General features: G+C 40.8%; 1 protein-coding gene across 7 annotated transcripts; it reads right to left on the minus strand.

The window, feature by feature from the left end:
* Positions 1–60: 60 nt before the first annotated feature.
* On the minus strand, positions 61–18,438 carry lemd1 (LEM domain containing 1). Of its 7 annotated transcripts, none has more exons than XM_014146529.3 (9): positions 11,134–11,244; positions 10,539–10,903; positions 6,283–6,388; positions 6,070–6,192; positions 4,361–4,425; positions 1,995–2,090; positions 1,737–1,823; positions 1,194–1,258; positions 61–874 (listed from the first exon to the last, which is right to left on the minus strand). In XM_014146529.3, exons 2-9 carry the CDS (start codon positions 10,749–10,751, stop codon positions 595–597), a joined length of 1,035 nt encoding a protein of 344 aa, XP_014002004.1. In that variant the 5' UTR covers positions 10,752–10,903; positions 11,134–11,244; the 3' UTR covers positions 61–594. The 7 variants fall into 7 exon arrangements, with proteins under 7 accessions (XP_014002004.1, XP_014002003.1, XP_014002009.1 ...); XM_014146528.3 differs by having other exon boundaries at positions 1,737–1,826; positions 11,134–11,243; XM_014146534.3 differs by lacking the exons at positions 10,539–10,903; positions 11,134–11,244 and adding an exon at positions 18,355–18,438 and having other exon boundaries at positions 1,737–1,826.
* Positions 18,439–20,756: the final 2,318 nt, after the last annotated feature.

Here is a 20,756-nt window from a genome sequence, read left to right on the forward strand (position 1 = left end):
ACCTTATGCACCGTCATGCACTTCAATCAAATTGCCATGTAGAAAATAAGTGCTAAGATAGAACATGTCAAATGCTCTTTATTCAAATTAACTCAGACAACTACACAATAAGCAGCTCTTGAAAAATCAACAAAAAACTAGCATGTTTCATATTACACTGAAATCCCTGGCATTTTGTCTTGACCACATCTTTGGTGAGCTCCACATCATGCTTGACTTGTTTTTCATAACAAGGCCACGAACAAAACCAACAGTGTAACTTATACTGTAACTCCATGAATTTGTCATTGAAACATACTTTTATTAAATACAAAAACTCCATTAAGTTACAAATTTCATACATGTTTTTATTATTTTAAAAAATGTAGGCCTAGTCACTTGTTTTCTGCACTTGCACTGATCCTGTATGCATTTGAACAGCACAGTAGGTTTCGCCATAACACTTTCAAACCAACAGGATTGTCCAAAGGAGAATGACACCAGAGCCATATATAGATTTTTTTTTAAAGGCTTTGAATGATGGTAACAAAATTATGTTCCGCACAACAACTGTAAACCAATGTGTGGAGTATTGAGGAGGAGCAGGGGAATATCCTAGGGTTCAGCCTGGAGGGACAGCCCCTCAGTCTCCGTCTCCATGCTGAGGTTGTCCAGCAAAGCCACAAAGGGATTGGCCAAGCCATCTTCCATGGAAGCATAGATGAGGTAGAGGAGGCAGGCCACGATGAAGAAGACCAGGATCTGGACCCACAGAGGAACCAGGCGAGGCTCCACTGCCCATCGCTGTAGGGTCATGGGACTAGCAGGGAGGTCTGGGTATTTAAACTGGACCGGTCGCCCCGCTGCACCCTTGATAGGCCTCCGACGTGTGGCACTGGAATAAAGGGGGGAATTAGCAACATCGTCGTACTCAAATACTATAGGTACATGGAATATAAGTAGACTTAGATAGGATGTAAACCAGAATTCTCTAACCCTGGTCCTAAAGAGCTGCTGGGGCTGATGCGTTTTGTTTTAGTACTGTATATGAAGGAACCAATAGATTGCAGAATAACCCAGACAGGGTACCTTTCAATTAAAATACCGGTAGCAACTGACTGCTTAACCAGGTTTGGACAAAGCCTGATGTGACTGCAGGCTTCCTTAATTTATAGTCTACTGTGTAGTGTATTTTTATGAGAGACTGGACTTACGCAATGCCAGTTGGTGTGGGTTCTGTCTCTGGGAACATCTCCATCAGAACATCTGTGACTGGCTCCTAAAGACCAGACAAACAGAAGCACATATCAGAGACTGACACACACCAAAATAGATGAGAGGAAAGAGAAGTGTCCACACCAGTGTCCGCCCTCACCACCTTAAAACAGGTCAGGTGGAATGTCCAAAATAGGTCATTAAAAGTTAGGGGAAACAGGAAAGTCAGATAGACACTTGTGGTTATTGTGCTAGCTAGACCATAAGATTAAAGTCCTCAAGTGAAAGTACAGTCAACTAATGTATCAACCTTTTCTTAGTAAAACATTAATTTAGGTATGAATGAGCACTAATTAAACCACTGGCTTGGTTATATACATGAAGACCCACCTAATTAAACTCACATACTGACAGTCAATTTATAAACAGAGTAATAGAGTGAGCAGATCTGCATGTAGACATGAAAGCACAAGTATATGAACTGTTGAAAGAGCATAAAGAAAGAATCTAAAAGACTTGGGTAAACAAGCTAATGTATGTGCCTTGATTTGCCGTTTGAAAAGGGATGTCTTAGGGGTGATGAATAGGGATCTGTTTGTCATCGTATACTTGTCCACTGTCGCCGCTTCCTGCTAAAATAGGTGAGAAACAACGCAAATTAAATGTTACATCCTCATTTCCCTCTCAGCCCTGTACACCCACAATGTTTACCACAGCCCAGTGAATCAAAGAAACCCTATAACCACCAACACCAGCCTGTCACTGATAAGATTATTGAACTGTTTGTGAGTACTACTGACCCAGTAGGGCCTGGGGCAAGGTCCTTGATTACTACTCCTGTTGTTCCCTCTCTTGATTTCTGGTCCACTACTGGAGAGAGGGATCCGACTCTCAAACTGTAGTTCCAGAGGAAAAGGTAAATACAGCATATCACTCCCTCATCACTCCAGTGGAGATTGATAGAATTGCATATTTTACATAGTAAATATGATCATTAAGACTAGATACCAAAACCAGTTCAAAACAAACTTCCCTCCTCCACCATCTGAGTAATGCTGAAGCTCTGAGAGAACGAAGAGGAGGAGTCAACATCACAACCGCCTCTCAGAGACACAGACTGGGGCGACAGCTGCAGGGGTTAGGACAGAACTTAAAAATAAATATACACCAACAGCTTGCTTGAGATCCCTTAGAAGATACTCTCCATAAGTGAAAGAAACCCACCAAAATCCTTGCACCATCTTTGGAGTGAGAAAAGAGTGCCCAGACTCATTCACATTTTATACTGAACAAAACTCTAAACGCAAAATGTAAAGTGTTTGTCCTATGTTTCATGAGCTAAAATTAAATATCCCAGAAATGTTCCATATGCACAAAAATCTTATTTCTCTCAAATTTTGTGCACAAATTTGTTTACTTCCCTGTTAGTGAGCATTTCTCCTTTGCCAAGATAATCCATCCACCTGACTGTTATGGCATATCAAGAAGCTGATTAAACAGCATGATCATTACACAGGTGTACCTTGTGCTGGGGACAATAAATGGCCACTCTTAAATGTGCAGTTTTGTCACACAACACAATGCCACAGATGTCTCAAGTTGAAGGAGTGTGCAATTGGCATGCTGACTGCAGGAATGTCCACCAAAGCTATTGCCAGAGAATTGAATGTTAATTTCTCTACCATAAGCCGCCTCCGTCATTTTAGAGAATTTGGCAGTACGTCCAACCGGCTTCACAACCGCAGACCACGTGTAACCACGCCAACCTAGGACCTCCACTTCCGGCTTCTTCACCTGCAGGATCGTCTGAGACCAGCCACCCGGACAACTGATGAAACGGAGGAGTTTTTCTGTCTGTAATAAAGCCCTTTTGTGGGGAAAACTCATTCTGATTGGCTGGGCCTGGCTCCCCAGTGAGTGGGCCTGGCTCCCAAGTGGGTGGGCCTATGCCCTCCTATGGCTGCTCCCCTGCCCAGGACTACTCTCTGTTTATTATCTATGCATAGTCACTTTAACTCTACCTACATGTACATATTACCTCGACTAACCGGTGCCCCTGCACATTGACTCTGTACCGGTAGCCCGTATATAGCCTCGCTATTGTTATTTTACTGCTGACGTTTAATTATATTGTTACTTTTGTTTTGTTTTTTTACTTAAGAATATTTAAGAAAAATAAGTGTTAAAGCATCATTGGTTAAGGGCTTGTAAGTATTTCACCTGTTGTATTCGGCACATGTGACAAAGAAAATTGTATTTAATTTTTATGAATTCATTTCAATTGACTGATTTCCTTATATGAACTGCAACTCAGTAAAACCGTTGAAATTGTTGCATGTTGCGTTTATATTTTTTCGTTCAGTATATATTAAATGAATTGCTAGCAGAAGGGGAGAGATCCCATGCCCATTGAAGAGGAATGTCCTTAAAAAGTAAGTCGTTATGAAAGTGTTACAGTGGGAGGACGTTAGGTGAGTGTAGTGGTATATGCCTAAATCTGTGGGCAGTCCTAGTACAGAGGATGTTCTGCTCAGCACATGCCCAGGGGTAACAGGTGAGGGGGGAAGCTGCTGCCCCCACTCTGTTGTGGCAGACAACTCAGCCACATTCCCATGATACCCTGCATTCCTCCTGGGATCGAATTCAAAGCGGCCCGGATCTCTTCGAAACAGCTGCCAGGGTGGCACCATTATCATCCCATTACACAAAAGCATTACCCTCATGAAATAATTCCATCACCCATTTTAAAACATTGAATTTGTGAATAAATAATACATAATGGTGCTGGTGGTATAATGAATAGGCAGATTTACCATTCTGGACAAAGGCATAAAACACTGATGATTGTGATATTCCGTGTTTTTATTATTCCATGAGTGCGGTACCATCTATTAAAAGTAAGGAATAACTTAGCTGAGAACCACTCCTAAAATATAACATCTTTACAGTGAGAGTTTTCATTATTAGATCCATGTCCAGAGATAACAATTACTGCCACCAGATGGCACTGCAGGCAATGTTCTCTCCTTTCATATCTTGAGGAACATGACATACTGTAACTGCAAAGGACATTTACTATTCTTAAAGAAAGGAATGAGAGGCTGAACATAGGTACTGATCTTTGCTTTGATCACAGGTCTTAAAACCAGAGTATGAATGCACTCACCCACATGTCAACGTGCAGGTTTTCCTCCATTAATGACACCGTCTCTGGGCTTCCTTGTTGTGAACCTGCAAAATCAGAGGCAGAAACCCATTAGATTAGATTGATTGCTGGTATATCAGCACAGTATGAGGGCATTTTATTTATCAACACATATACATTACCAGTCAAAAGTTGACACATCTACTCATTCAAGGGTTATTTATTTATTTTACAATATTATAGAATAATAGTGAAGACATCAAAACTATGAACTAACACATATGGAATCATGTAGGAACCAAAAAAAAAAAAAAAAGGGTTAAACAAATCAAAATATATTTTATATTCTTATATTCCTCTGCCTTGATGACAGCTTTGCACTCTTGGCGTTCTCTCAACCAACTTCATGAGGTAGTCACCTGGAATGCATTTCAATTAACAGGTGTGCCTTGTTAAAAGTTCAAATGTGGGATTTATTTCCCTTCTTAATGCGTTTGAGCCAATCAGTTGTGATAAGGTAGGGGTGGAATAAAGAAGATTTGGTAAAAGACGAAGTCCATATTATGGCAAGAACAGCTCAAATAAGCAAAGAGAAACAACAGTCCATCATTACTTTAAGACATGAAGGTCAGACAATCCTGAAAATGTCAAGTACTTTGAAAAAGTTTCTTCAAGTGCAGTTGCAAAACCCATCAAGTGCTATGATGAAACTGGCTCTCATGAGGGCCGCCACATGAATGGATGACGCAGAGTTACCTCTGCTGCAGAGGATACGTTCATTAGAGTTACCAGCCTAAGAAATTGCAGCCCAAATAAATGCCTCACAGAGATCAAGTAACAGACATGTCAACATCAACTGTTCAGAGGAGACTGTGTGAATCAGGCCTTCATGGTCTAATTGCTGCAAAGAAACCACTACTAAAGGACACCAATAAGAAAATACTTACTTGGGCTAAAAAACACAAGCAATGGACATTAGACCGGTGGAAATCTGTCCTTTGGTTTGATGAGTCCAAATTTGAGATTTTTGGTTCCATCCGCCGTGTCTTTGTGAGACGCAGAGTAGTTGAACGGATGATCTCCGCATGGGTGGTTCCCACCGTGAAGCATGAGAAGGTGTGATGTGTGGGGGGTGCTTTGCTGGTGACACTGTCAGTGATTTATTTAGAATTCAAGGCACACTTAACCAGCATGGCTACCATAGCATTCTGCAGCGATATCCCATCTGGTTTGCGCTTAGTGGGACTATCATTTGTTTTTCAACAGGACAATGACCCAACAAACCTCCAGGCTGTGTAAGGGCTATTTGACCAAGAAGGACAGCGAAGGAGTGCCACATCAGATCACCCGACCTCAACCTAACTGAGATGGTTTGGGATGAGTTGAAGGAAACGCAGCCAGCGAGTGCTCAGCATATGTGGGAACTCCTTCAAGACAATTGGAAAAGCTGGTTGAGAGAATGCCAAGAGTGTGCAAAGCTGTCATTGAACACTTTTTTGGTTACTACATGATTCCAAATGTGTTATTTCATAGTTTATGTCTTCACTATTATTCTACAATGTAGAAAATTGTAAAAATAAGGAAACATCTTTGAATGAGTAGGTGTGTCCAAAGTACTATATATACACATAGTATGTATACATCATATATATATATATATATATATATACACAAACACTTCACCCTGATCCCAAAGTTGACATTAGAAAGTTACATCTTAATGATCATACCCGTCTCTTCCTCCCCTTCACTGTCTGAGTACTGGTCTGCATCCCCTGTGCCACCGTTCTGCCTGGGCTGGGCAGGTTTTAGTAGCCTCTGCAACTTCCTCTCATATATAGACCTAGTGGTGGCTATCACACAAATATTAGATGAGAATACATTGTATAATAATATAGATAAATAGACCGTCTGTAAACAGAGTAGCCTGGGAATAATCTCACCGACAATGGGTCCAGCTTCCACTCCATATTTGAGCAGTGTGGTCTTGAGCTTGTCATCTGTCAGTACACTGGGGTCTAACATCTCTGGATCTTTCTCCTCCTCTTCCTGTGGGGACAGGAAATTACCATGTATGATGAAAACACATTTCACAACTTTTACCATAACTGAGAACTGTCTCTTAAACTAGACAGGGTAAAACACAGTCATGTTGATCATAATGATAGAAACATACATGTATCATGTCTACTATAATGACAATTGAATGCTGAATCAAACATATATATTAATTGACAGATTAGCAGACTAGCTGACAGTACTGTAAGTTGCAAAGACGACAATCAGGTACAGCAGCAGCAGCCTTTGAAAGCATCAAGCATGTGTTCGACCAGAGAAAGCAGCTGAGAAGACATCTGAGAACACAACCCCGGGTGTCGCTAGTTACCAGAGCCAAAGTCACCATTACAGCTAACCAAATCAAATCGAATTTGTCAAATGTGCTGAAAACAACAGGTGTACACCTTACTGTGAAACGCTTACTTACAAGCCCTTATCCAACAATGCAGTTAAGAAAATATTTACTAAATAAACAGAAAAAAGTGACATAATAAAATAACAATAATGAGGCTATATACAGGGGGTACCGAGTCAATGTGAATGGGGTACAGGTTAGTCAAGGTAATATGAACATGTGGGTAAGGGTAAAGTGACTACGGATAGATAATAAACAGCAGTGTTAAAAAAAAGAAAAAGGGGGGGGGGGGGTCAATGCAAATAGTCCAGGTATCCATTTGATTAGTTGTTCAGCAGATTTATGGCTTGGGGGTAGAAGCTGTTAAGGAGCCTTTTCGACCTACACTTGACGCTCTGGTACCACTTGCCGTGCGGTAGCAGAGAGAACAGGCTATGACTTGGGTGGCTGGAGTCTGACAATTCTTTGGGGCTTCCTCTGACACGCCTAGTATAGAGGTCCTGGATGGCAGGAAGCTTGGCCCCAGTGATGTACTGGGCGGTATGATAGTGATGCACGGGTTGACTCATAACCCGCCAGTCCCCGCAGGCTGGGTTTAGGGTCATTAAATATTGTGTGGCTGTAGGGCGGGTGGGTGGCTGGCAGGTGGAATAAAGAGAAACAATACCTTTAAAAAAACAAATGTATAATTATTGTGCAATTTACATAATGTACATTGAGGTTTTTCTTTCATTATTTTAGGCTATCTGGAATTAGTGCATAACCCTAAACTTTAGGGCTTAACTGTATGCTCACCAAATTGCCTACACAGCCAATCCCCAAATGATGCTTTTGGGAATGGGCAGAAAACGTTAACATCAATCCACGGAGGCAAAAATAATAAGATAAATGCTGCGAAAGGAGAGTTGAAAATAAAGAGAAGGGAGGGCCAGACAAGTAATGTTAGGAAAAGATTTGGTGAAGTGGTAAAAGAGGATGATAGCAGTGCCAGCTATGTTATGTGACCCGATTCAGGAAACTAGGCGTATGTCACAAGTCACAACTTCACAGGAGAGCTGTTTGAATAAAAAAAAAAAAAAAATGATGTGATGATTGTGAGGTGCTTTACAAATTTGACAGTCACAAGACTGGACTTCAAATAGGCCTATGGCATGTCAGGGGAACTGTAGCCTACTGTTGAAATGGGTTAAATGAAAACTGAAATCTGGACGACTAACCAGAATAACCTACTGTTAATAATACTAGTCCTGTGTGAATCCACATCCCTGTGTTTTGAGACAAAATGTCTGAGTTTTACAGGTGTTGCTCGCAGTTTGAGCAAGGAAGCAAGACATGAGTGGATAAATTGAACAAAGTGCTACGCATAGCCTATATATGAATGGCATACATGTAACAACTTTCACAGTGAATGCTTTTGTTTATATGTTTTGTGCGAATGAATTGAACATCGCCAAATGCATCAAAAACAAATGCTGTGCCTGTTTAATGCAACCCTTGCTGTTAATAGATCGCAAAGCAGCATACAACTGAGCTACACGTTTGGAACAAGTTCACTTTCTCATCCATAGCCTAAAAATGCATATCAAGTGCAAGTTAACTGTTAAACACATCTGAAGGTTGGGGGGCATTTAGGAAGTCTTCTACTGCGGATCGGTAAAGTATCCTAATGATTATGATCACACATCCTCAATTCAAATGTTATGGCGACACTATAATAAAGATGGTTTGGTATGGTTTAGAAACTTGGGAACCAAGCTCGAGTTATCAGTGCATCCTGTTATCGGCTGGACTTGTTGAAATATCTTCACACCTAGAAAAATTCTGTCAAAACGGTCGATTCCATCAAAACGGTCAATTCTAAAAACAATAATTACAGGGGGCATATCCCGTCTGAATTGTCCTCAGGAATAAGGGATATAACGGTAATAAATACATAACCAACGTTCTCTAGTAAAAACTAGTCCTGTGCAAATTGGGCTCTAGTCTTAAGCAATAAGGCACGAGGGGGTGTGGTATATGGCCAATATACCACGGCTAAGGGCTATTCTTAGGCACGACGAGTGCCTGGACACAGCCCTTAGCCGTGATATATTGGCCATATACCACGAACCCCCGAGGTGCCTTATTGCTACTGGTTACCAACGTAATTAGAGCAGTAAAAATAACATGTTTCGTCATACCTGTGGTATACGGTCTGATATACCACGGCTGTCAGCCAATCAGCATTCAGGACTGGTAGCACACAGTTTATAATTAATAATAACTCCTGCAAAATTAAGCATTTCTTGCAGTAAAATAATACACCAAACGTCAGCAACATTTGGATTTGGGAACAGGAGTGGAGAAATATGATTGATTTCTTTCTTCATCTTGAGAGAATGCAATGCTCAGTTAGATACGATCTGTAGAGGTGCTGTCTTCATCATAAAAGCATAATAAAAGTTGATAGTATTTCAACCACATAAAATATGCATTGCTTTATTGTATTTTCATCCCAGTCCATAAACGTCTTTGCTCCGCAAAAGTTGACAGAAAACTTTACCGATGTAAACTACTATAGATTGAAGAATTCATTCTTTTGTGCAAGGGTATATTTAGTCGTCAAGGGCAACAAAAGAAAAGCTACAAGTATCTCATTATAGACAAGTTGACTAACAAATAGCCTACCAAAATGGTGTAAATTATAAGCAGAAACATATCTAAATCGGGCAAAACAAAATCCTGCACCCTCTGTCAAAAAAAAATCGTTCTGCAGTCTTTGACTGTAGCCTATAGCGCATTTTCTATATTTGCAGGTTAGGGCCTCAGATTTTCACATATAGTCGTGCGGTTCCGGATGGGTCATTAGAAATTGCGGGCCGGTGAACAAACAGCTGACCCGAGCACCACTACAGTAAGCACTTCCCTCTGTACCGCCTTACAGTCGGATGCCGAGCAGTTGCCATACCAGGCGGTGATGCAACCAGTCAGGATGCTCTCGATGGTGCATATTTCTACCACTTATCTTCTTAAAAACTGATTTGAAACCTAACCTTAACCACACTGCTAACCTTATGCCTAACCTTAATTTAAGACCAAAAAGCTAATTCTTGTTGAAAGCTCTAGTTAAGTGTGAAACCACACTGAATGATGGCATGGCATTGGTGACCCAGTTCTGGAAGACCCCCCCCTTCATGGGCCCCTCCCTGCTACCTTCACCCTCCCCTACCCCCCTCTGCAGACCAGCCAGCCAGGCCGACTATATAGCTGACCTTGCAGAGATCAGGGTATTAGTTGATATGGGGTTACAACAGCTGCATGCAACCTTGTGTCCTTCCTTCACTATAGGCAGTCACCCTGGGACAGTATCAATAACATGTTTAACTTAGTTTACCAGAAGATCTGACCCCATAGACATAGTAAACACTGCATGCTAAAATGTTAGTATGGTATAAAGTACAGTAAAGTATAGTATTAGTTTATAGTTGACTACCTCTGCTAAGCTAAAACCATTTGAACGTTCCCTGGTGAGCAAATGACTGAATAAGGGAGGGACACATAATATTATACAACGGGTGGGTCTAATCCTGGATGCTGATAAAACCGAATAAATTACTTATGATCAGAGTTTATATGAGATCGATTCCTATTCCCAAATAGATTAGGACTGGGTATAGAAAGCTAAATTGATCTAGATCAGAACACATATGTTGCTTTGATCCAGTATACTTTATAAAGCGTTTCACTCGAGCTACTTGATACAAAATAATTAGCTAGCCATCCGATTGACATGATATCTCTACTTACAAAGTCCTGACTGTCCTGTACTTCCACAACATCGTCATCTTCCTCATCACTAGAGAAATCTGCAGCACTTTTCTGAACGATATGTTTCAAATATAGTTCCACATAAACTTGCTTCTTGCTCTCCACCGCAGGCAGGGTGACGTTGTGGGCTATTAACTCCGACTTCAGTCTCGGCTTGGAGAACTGAGCGGGGTCTTCTACAAACACCGGCATGTCACGCGGGGCCGACCAATACACCAAAGCAAGCAATATGCCAACTTGTTTAGCAAGCTAGCTATTCAAGTAAAGAGACGGTCCAATGCCAATGAACCAGCAATCGTTGCTAGCTAGCTACGGCGTCACTCAGCCGGAGAAACAGGTGCTGCCTGGTAGAGGGCAGAGGGCACGAGTTACTTGATTTGCCAGGCAACACAGTAAAGCAAGCAGCTGCAACTGTAGGAGCTACAGTAAGTTAGCTAACTAAGCTAATTGAATCAGACTAATCATGATTCCTTAGCTACGTCAGTGGCATTTCACTTTAATAGTATTAACTGACATTAGTTGTTGATACCGTTTTTATGCATTATTTAGCCCTCATACCCTTTAAAATAGTTACCTTTGTTTGGCTGGTACTGCAGTGCAGGCACGGTTCGGTTGTCGGCTGTTTTTTCTGATTTGGCGCCAAATGACTTTTGTGTCGCGTCTTGATTAAATGCTTTTTCAAATCACACTTTGACTAAATACTTTTCTACATTTACATGTGAGGCTGGCTGGGGCATCATTTGGGGAAGCAACAGGTAGATTTTTCTACTTTACCAGGTTTGTCATATATATATATATATATATATATATATATATACAGTTAAAGTCGGAAGTTTACCTACACTTTAGTCAAATACATTTAAACTCAGTTTCACCATTTCTGACATTTAATTTTAGTAAAAATTCCCTGTTTTAGGTCAGTTAGGATCACCACTTTATTTTCAGAATGTGAAATGTAAGAATAATAGAGAGAATTAATTATTTCAGCATTTATTTCTTTCATCACATTCCCAGTGGGTCAGAAGTTTACATACACTCAGTATTTGGTAGCATTGCCTTTAAATTGTTGAACTTGGGCCAAACGTTTCGGGTAGCCTTCCATAAGCTTCCCACAATAAGTTGGGTGAATTTTGGCCCATTCCTCCTGACAGAGCTGGTGTAACCGAGTCAGGTTTTTAGGCCTCCTTGCTCGCACAGGCTTTTTCAGTTCTGCCCACAAATTTTCTATGGGTTGAGGTCAAGGCTTTGTGATGGCCACTCCAATACCTTGACTTTGTTGTCCTTAAGCTATTTTGCCACAACTTTGAAAGTATGCTTGAGGTCATTGTCCATTTGGAAGATCCATTTGCGACCAAGCTTAACCTTCCTGACTGATGTCTTGAGATGTTGCTTCAATATATCCACATAATTGTCCTTCCTCATGATGCCATCTATTTTGTGAAGTGCACCACTCCCTCCTGCAGCAATACACCCCCACAACATGATGCTGCCACTCCCGTGCTTCACGGTTGGGATGGTGTTCTTCGGCTTGCAAGCCTCCACCCTTTATCCTCCAAACATAACAATGGTCATTAAGGCCAAACAGTTCTATTTTTGTTTCATCAGACCAGAGAACATTTCTCCAAAAAAGTACGATCTTTGTCCCCATGTGCAGTTGCAAACCTCTGGCTTTTTTATGGCAGCCTTTCAGGTTATGTCAATATAGGACTCGTTTTACTGTGGATATAGATGCTTTTGTACCTGTTTCCTCCAGCATCTTCACAAGGTCCTTTGCTGTTTGTTGTTCTGGGATTGATTTGCACTTTTCGCACCAAGGTACGTTCATCTCTAGGAGACAGAATGCATCTCCTTCCTGAGCGGTATGATGGCTGCGTGGTCCCATGGTATTTATACATGCGTACTATTGTTTGTACAGATGAACGTGGTACCTTCAGGCATTTGGAAATTGCTCACAAGGATGAACCAGACTTGTGGAGGTCTACAATTTTTTTCTGAGGTTTTGGCTGATTTCTTTTGATTTTCCCATGATGTCAAGCAAAGAGGCACTGAGTTTAAAGGTAGGCCTTGAAATACATCCACAGGTACACCTCCAATTGACTCGAATTATGTCAATTAGCCTATCAGAAGCTTCTAAAGCCATGACATAATTTGGGGGAATTTTCAAAGCTGTTTGAAGGCACAGTCAACTTAGTGTATGTAAACTTCTGACCCACTGGAATTGTGATACAGTGAATTATAAGTGAAATAATCTGTTTGTAAACAATTGTTGGAAAAATGACTTGTGTCATGCACAAAGTAGATGTCCTAACCAACTTGCCAAAACTATAGTTTGTTAACAAGAAATTTGTGGAGTGGTTGAAAAAAGAGTTTTAATGACTCCAACCTAAGTGTATGTAAACTTCCAACTTCAACTGTATGTGTGTATATATATATATGTGTGTGTATAATATATATATATATATATATATGTATTTGTATGTGTGTTTGTGTGTGTATATATATAGTGTGTGTGTGTGTGTGTGTATGTATATACATACATACATATATATATACATATATATATATATATATACGTATATATATATATATATATTTATATATATACGTATATATATATATACGTATATAAACGTATCGTATATATACGTATATATATATATATATATATATAGATACGTATATATATACATATATATATACATATATATAGTGTGTGTGTATATATGTGTGTGTGTGTGTGTGTGTGTGTGTATGTATATCTATGTGTATGTGTGTATATATATGTGTGTGTGTGTGTATGTATATATTTGTGTATATATATATATATATATATACTCACACATTATATATATATGTTGTAGATGTTTCATTGTCAGGATAATCCTAAACATGCCCATACAGTACCTATGAGGAGGTCCACAGGTGATGTAACCTACCTCTGGTCCAGTCGTTTTCCATATCCTCCGGACCCTCCATAGTTATCCATTTTTCCTGCCATCTTCTGTCATTTAGGCTGGCATAAAGAATGCAAGACATTGGAAGAATGTGGAAGCTTGAGCATACAGTCATGCTTGCAGAAGAAAAGAGAGGATGCTTACTGGTTTACCGGCTTCGAAAGGTAGGCCTAAGCTATGCCCTATAGTATAGGACTTGAGTAACAAATATCCTGTTACCAGTTTGCCTACCTGTATGTAGGCTATGTGTCTGGGTTTGGTTTGTTTCCCATGAAGTCAAAGTGGTGGGCTTGGGTCCTCGTTTTGTTACAATTGTCTTACATTATTACACCCAGTGACTACAGCGGCCATTCCCATCTTCCTGGCAGTTTTCTCAGAGACAGGTTTTATTTACTCCTTGAAAAGGTGGATGATGTGAGTATAACAGCTGTTTAAAAAGGATACACATGCCAAACAAGGTGACTGAGGCAGACTTACTGACATGTGGACATAGTCAGTGATAGAGTACAAACCTCATTGCATTTGCTCCAGGCAGGGAGGAATGCCAGGTTTTTAAACAGTGCTCTAGGCATCTAGGCAGATGTAGATAGGGGACTGAGCAGCTGGAGGGAGGATAAGGATCTGACAGGATACTACATCCTATCTCCAACACAAAGCATAGAAGGTGTTTCTGCTTTAGGCTATCACTAAATGATGGACAGCTGATTTGATACATTTTCTGACAAAAAATATTATTTGTCTATTTAAAATGTTATATGAAGATCCTATTGTTGATTTGGAGACCAGATTTTGTGATATCGATGGTTATTTTTTATTTTATTTAACCTTTATTTAACTAGGCAAGTCAGTTAAGAACAAATTCTTATTTTACAATGATGGCCTAGCCCCGGCCAAACCCTCCACTCATCCGGACAACGCTGGGCCAATTGTGTGCCGCCCTATGAATCAATAAATAATAGATGTACAATAATTAAAGAGGCTATGACTATATGCAAGTGATAGAGGCAAAATTATATTCCTTCCTCATGGTCTATGTTTAGAATACAGTCGGTACCCTGGTTGCGTTTCCACTCTGTACACAATGGCTTTAAACCCTACATGACATACCAGAGAGAAATCACATAGGAATAGAAAGCCATAGAACACAGGCGTGACTAAATGATCAGGGAAAAACAACAAACTTCTGAATAGTCCCATTGTGCTTCTTTTGTTTATTAGCCTCCAAAATGTTATGCAGCAATATGTCGAGACAGATTATTTTAATATCAAAAACTGGAAAAAGAGTAATTATAACAAGGGCAGGTTGCAGGTTGCACTGGTCAGGATTTAAAACTCATATCCCTTTCAATAATTGACCAAAGAAACTGTACTGTTAGTATTCAAGGCCTCGGAGGAAATAAATTATAGTATCTCATTATTCTTTTATTTTTCCAACTGATTCCTCGGTGAATGAACAAGACTTGTGTTTTTGGCGGAGGAAACTCAAATATTAGGCTATATGTACAGTGATCCCTATTCAACGCATCATTCAAAAATATCTATCTGCAAGCCATTTAATACCCAATTACAGAAATACTCTTTCCAAATCTTTCAATCAATGTCTAAAGGGAAAAGGTAAAGCGTTAATCAAAAGGGTGTTTGTGGTTTTAAAGGGAAGCAGTGAATACAAGACAGATTACGTAAACAGTCATTTCTATTCAGTGGCAGGCCTATTCTTGACTTTTGGAACCACAGACAAAGGATTGGAGAATGACCTCAGCATTGATTCATTCATGACTGAGACACAGAGAACTAAGCAGTTTTGGGTAATTAACAAAATCTTTGTGCAAACAGAGGCAATATTTGGGATTGGGAACTGGACGATAAGCTTTAGTTGCATGGACAGAACAGTCTGCCCATTTACGATATGCTATTTTTAGAGACTCAGCCTTGTTCAATCAAAACTGGTAGCCTAACAGTGTTTCCAGGATAAGTCCAAAACACACAACTCTCACACCTCAAGAATATTTTTTAATAAAAAACAATGCAATAGAAAGGATTTTTCTTCTGTTGCAAACCAATTCCCTATACAGCATACCCAAAGCTATAGAGAAAGACATCCAAACACGTTATTTAACAAAGGGGCCAACTGTACCTACCATTAGTGCAATGTCTTCTGTGCAGCCCTTCTGACTGAAATACATAAATCACTGTTAAAGGTCCAATGCAGCCATTTTTTTATCTTAATATCAAATAATTTCTGGGTAACAATTAAGTACCTTACTGTGATTGTTTTTGTTTAAAATGTTCAGAAAGTTATAAAAAAAATGTGCTTCTTAGTAAAGAGCAATTTCTCAACCAAGGATTTTGCTAGGACTCTCTGGGAGTGGTCTGGTGGGGAGGGGGAAACTGAACACTAGCTGTTTTTGACAGAGAGGTTTGGAACTCTGTTTCTTATTGGTCTATGAACTAATTCACCGCCTGCTGATGTCACCAGGAAGGCCACAAGAACAGGTGGAAATTCAGGCTCTATTTTCTAAATGTCCTTACACTAAAATGGCATTATCATCATTTTCACAATTTCATAGTGTGGAAATATATATAAAACACAGGGAAATCATGTTTTTGACTACATTGGGCCTTTAACTCAATCACTGTTAACTCTCCCCTTCTCTTTATTGGTCTGTACCAGTCAGACACTTCCCCTGTTCACTTTATTCAGGTCATTCAAGCTGGCCATCTCTGCTGAGGAAAAAGTACAAACATAAAATGCCTGGATGCTGTAGTCTAGCTCAGGGAAGAAAATGGGGAACTGAGGAGGACAGAGGCAGTATTTGTTGAAATTGTATCGAGAGCAAAGCTGAGGTATTTGAGGCACAGGGGGGCCAGGTATTTGTCAGTCAGTGTTCAGGGTTTCTGGTGCTTTCTGTGTCTCCAACTCAAACAACAAAAGCCCCATTGAGGCAAGCTTTTTTTTCCTCTGAACTCGAGCACAAAGCTTCCTGTACGGCTGTGACTGTCCACTGCAGAACAGGGCTTCTGCTCTGCAGTGGACAGTTATTCAGACAAAACACAAAGAGGGTAGGACGATTATAGACTGCCAACCAATTTTGTTCTTAAACCTGCACTTTGTCCATGTGGGGTTTGTAGACTGAGTATATTAAAACATTAAGAACACCTGCTCTTTCCATGACATAAACTGACCAGGTGAATCCAGGTGAAAACTATGATCCCGTATTGATGTCACTGGTAAATCCACTTCAATCCTTGTAGATAAAGGGGAGGAGACAGGTTAAAGAAGGATTTTTAAGCCTTTAGACAATTGAGACATGAATTGTGTATATGTGCCATTCAGAGGGTGAATGGACAAGACAAAAGGTTGAAGTGCCTTTGAACGGGGTATGGTATTAGGTGCCAGGCGCACCGGTTTGTGTCAAGAACTGCAATGCTGCTGGGTTTTTCATTTTCAGTTTCAATTTCCTGTATGTATCAAGAATGGTCCACCACCCAAAGGACATCCAGCCAACTTGACACAACTGTGGGAAGCATTGGAGTCAACATGGGGCCAGCATCCCTGTGGAACGCTTTCGACACCTTGTAGAGTCCATGCCCTGACAAATTGAGGCTGTTTTGAGGATAAAAGGAGGTGCAACTTAATATTAGGAAGGTGTTCCTAATGTTTGGTACACTCAGTGTATATGGCTGTATTATAGGTGCAAAAGAGCCAGGCCATCTTCAGACCGAAAGTGTTCAGAGGACAGGTCAAAATACAATAGAACTAAGGCTACAGTACATTCAGAGCTTGATTTGCACTGTCCTTTGTACCTGGAATTAATGCTTTAGATATGAAGGCTCTACAGTACCTAAAATATATGACAATGTTCTAGTAACTTACTGTACCATCTTGCCTGCCATTGTACTATTGTCCCATCTCATTATTATTCTGTTCTAATAGTCTCCCAGCCAGCCAGGGTGATCATTCATTTGTCCGGCAGACATTAGATGGCTATTATTGGTGAGAATATTCCCTGCTCACTTTTTTGGAAGGCAGTGAGCTCTCACACCCCTAATAAGTCTCCTTTCCCCAGACACCCAATTCAAACCCTGGGTTGACAGCCCCTCTGGCCCCCTCCCTCCTTCAGATCCCATAACGCCAGGGAGCCTACTGATGCATGTCCAGGCATAAATTAGCAAGGCCTCTGCTCTGCTCTGCTGTGAGTCAGACACTGGCCAGACGATAAGGTGAATCTCAGGGAAGCACAGCCAGGAGGATTAGCACTAATCCCAAACATCCTACAACGTTTCATCTCCACTGGGAGCCAATTGAAGTCATTGTCACACTGTCAGACACACCAGAAGTGTATGTCAGTGTGCATGTAATATATGTCTGTGTGGAATGTAATCACACATACTGTGGAGTAATGGACAAAACAAAATGAAGATAAAAAGAGATTCTAAGTGCAGAGGTTCTGGGTTGCCCTTCACTATTACAGTGCAGGATACGATACATTCCATTATTTGCAGTTGTGTTTTAAACTCCATCTCACAGAGGTATTTGCTTGTTTCCCTAATACACAGGAATAAGGGACAGCAATCAAATGTCTAGCGAGTCACATTGCAACCCACTATTCATTCAATACACATGCACCTACTACTGTCAGACTACACAGTCACTATCACAGACCAAACACTGAATTCTGTAAGAAGAAGAACAACAGTAAGATCTTCTTATTTGAAGCTGCCTTTTTCTTACAACCAGATAACAATTACCAAAACATGGACAAGTAGCTTTCACACACTAGCCCTAAGCCCACAGTTTACTGATGGGCAGATTTATTCGATGTAATAAATCTTTCACTTACCTCCATTTCCTCATCTTCTGGCTGTGTCCTCGCTGGAGCGAGTAGGCTATGGCATCCCCTCAGCCTGATACTGTAGAGAGACAATGGGTAGTGGGGGGGAGGAGTTAATGTGTAAGCAGGAGGCGAGAGAGGAGTGGAGAGACCGAGGGAGTAAAGCAGAATGAAAATTGAAAGAGAGAGAGAGACCTTTGGAGGATCAATTGCTGACAATACTCACAAATTCACAAATCTGACGAAATGCTGCTGGAATGGCAATTTTAGAAACCCCAGTTGCCATGATGGAGAATAATCAAGCAAAAATTCCTCTTCTCGTGGGGAAATGAAAGGGGAAAAACACAAGGACTGGGAGAGAGAATGTGTCCTGGCTTTTAACAAGTCCTTATTTTAGGGGGTTTCTTTGAATGAGAGTTCTTAAGATTCCGAGTTGGCAGTGTGCCCATGTGTGTTGGATGGAGAGCATAAAAGAGAGGGTTGAGGTAGGGGGTGTCTATTGTGTCCCCTTCCTTTCAACCATAGCACTCCAGTTGATCCTTGCAGGCAGTGGGCGGCTGCTGATTATTCTCAAAGAATCTTATTTATCAACCTCCAGATTGGAAAGTTTTGTACATTTTGTTTAATCTGTTAGATTATAACTGCCGAAATTGAGATGAACTTCGACATCTTCTCCCAGCACAGAAAATTAGTGGATTTACAGGGAAGAAAAGAGCAGGCAATCCAAACATGTCAGAGAAGCACTGGGACTCAAATCAATGCAGGAAAATCCTCATTCCTCAAAGAGCTTTTTCACTATTCTTTGTTCAGGCCTTCTTTCTTCCTTCTTTGTCCTCTTAAACAGTCCATCACTGGCAGAGGAAGAATGCAGTGTGCAGGGATGAAGCCAGCAGGTGCTGTGCCCCTCTCTGAGCCACATTCACATTCTCTCTCTCAGCTTTCTCCTCCCTCCTTCCATCCGCTTCCCCTGTTAACACATTCCCCTTTGAGAAAGCGGGGTGAAGGGAAGGGGGGAGAATATGAGCTACTGTATACGTAAGTAGAAGGGGAGAGAAATAAAGGGCAAGAAACCAGAGGGAAGAAGAAATGTGTGTGAATTGTTGAAGATTTAATTAGTAAAAAGGTTTAGGTCACGATGTCCCATGAGGCTCAGTTGGTAGAGCATGGCGCTTGCAATGCCAGGGTTGTGGGTTCGACGTCCACATTGCGACTAGTAAGAAAAAAAAATGAACATGGATGCACTCGCTCTGGGTAAGGGTGTCTGCTAAATAACTAACATGTAAAATGTCACGACATCTTGATCAGCTCTGTAATACAAGACTGATGAGGAAAAGGAGAAGAGAGTGTGTTCGAGAATGGTTAGATGGTGGGGAGAAATGAATCTGCATCCCTCCTCTTCTCCCCGGCTCCCTGTACATTCAGATCACAGCTTGTACCGCATCAGTGCTTCAAGAAAAGCCCAGTTTCACTGTCTCCCTGCCGCTGCCAGCCCCAGACCCAACTCTATTCTGTCTCTCCTTCTCCCTTTCCATCAAATAGACACACAGGCTTAGTTCATTACTATTCACCAGGTCTCACTAAGACACGCTTCACTGCCCCACTCACTACCACTGGGTGCAGGGGAGGGGAGGGGAGGAGGGAAGGTAGAGACATAGATAAATCTTACAATGAAGGAGAATAAATCACAACAGACTATCCAGATGTGTGTAAACTTACTAGACTGTTATGTGCTATGCATCATCTGGTGGTTTGTTTTTCTGTTGTGTGACAGCATATATCAAGGTAAACAACAAGGCTAGTTTTATTCTAATCCGCACCACCCCTAATATCCCTGAGTCTGGCAACAAATGCAGTGAACTAATGGAGCTTTCTGCTGTTTAGATTGAATCTCCATTACTAACGCACAATACAGATGTATACAGTTCATTCAGAAAGTATTCAGACCCCTTCTCCTTTTCCACATTTTGTTACGATACAGCCTCACTCTATTATTGATTAAACAAAACATTTTCCTCATCAATTTACACACAATACCCCAGAATGTCAAAGTGAAAACAGGTTTTTAGAAATTTTAGCAAATTTATTGAAAATAAAAAACAGATGACTTATGTAAATAAGGTTTCAGACCCTTTGTTGAGCTCAGGTGCATCCTGTTTCCATTGATCATCCTTGAGATGTTTCTACAACTTGATTGGAGTCCACCTGTGGTAAATTCAATTGATTGGACATGATTTGGAAAGGCACACACCTGTCTATATAAGGTCCCACGGTTGACAGTGCATGTCAGAGCAAAAAAGACATGAGGTCGAAGGAATTGTCCGTAGAGCTCCGAGACAGGATTGTGTTGAGGCAAAGATCTGGGGAAGGGTACCAAAATATTTCTGCAGCATTGGAAGGTCCCCAAGAACACA

This window comes from Salmo salar, chromosome 15 (genome assembly GCF_965601325.2).
Source record: "Salmo salar chromosome 15, fSalSal1, whole genome shotgun sequence".
Lineage (NCBI taxonomy): Eukaryota > Metazoa > Chordata > Actinopteri > Salmoniformes > Salmonidae > Salmo > Salmo salar.

Excerpts from the sequence above, each read along its gene's own strand:
- lemd1 (XM_014146528.3), bottom strand. The coding sequence starts at position 10,751 with ATGCCGGTGTTTGTAGAAGACCCCGCTCAGTTCTCCAAGCCGAGACTG. Across the intron at positions 6,389-10,538 it reads TACAGGACAGTCAGGACTTT|GAAGAGGAGGAGAAAGATCC; the intron begins GTAAGTAGAGAT and ends CTGTCCCCACAG. Across the intron at positions 4,426-6,069 it reads TGAAGGGGAGGAAGAGACGG|GTTCACAACAAGGAAGCCCA; the intron begins GTATGATCATTA and ends CTGATTTTGCAG.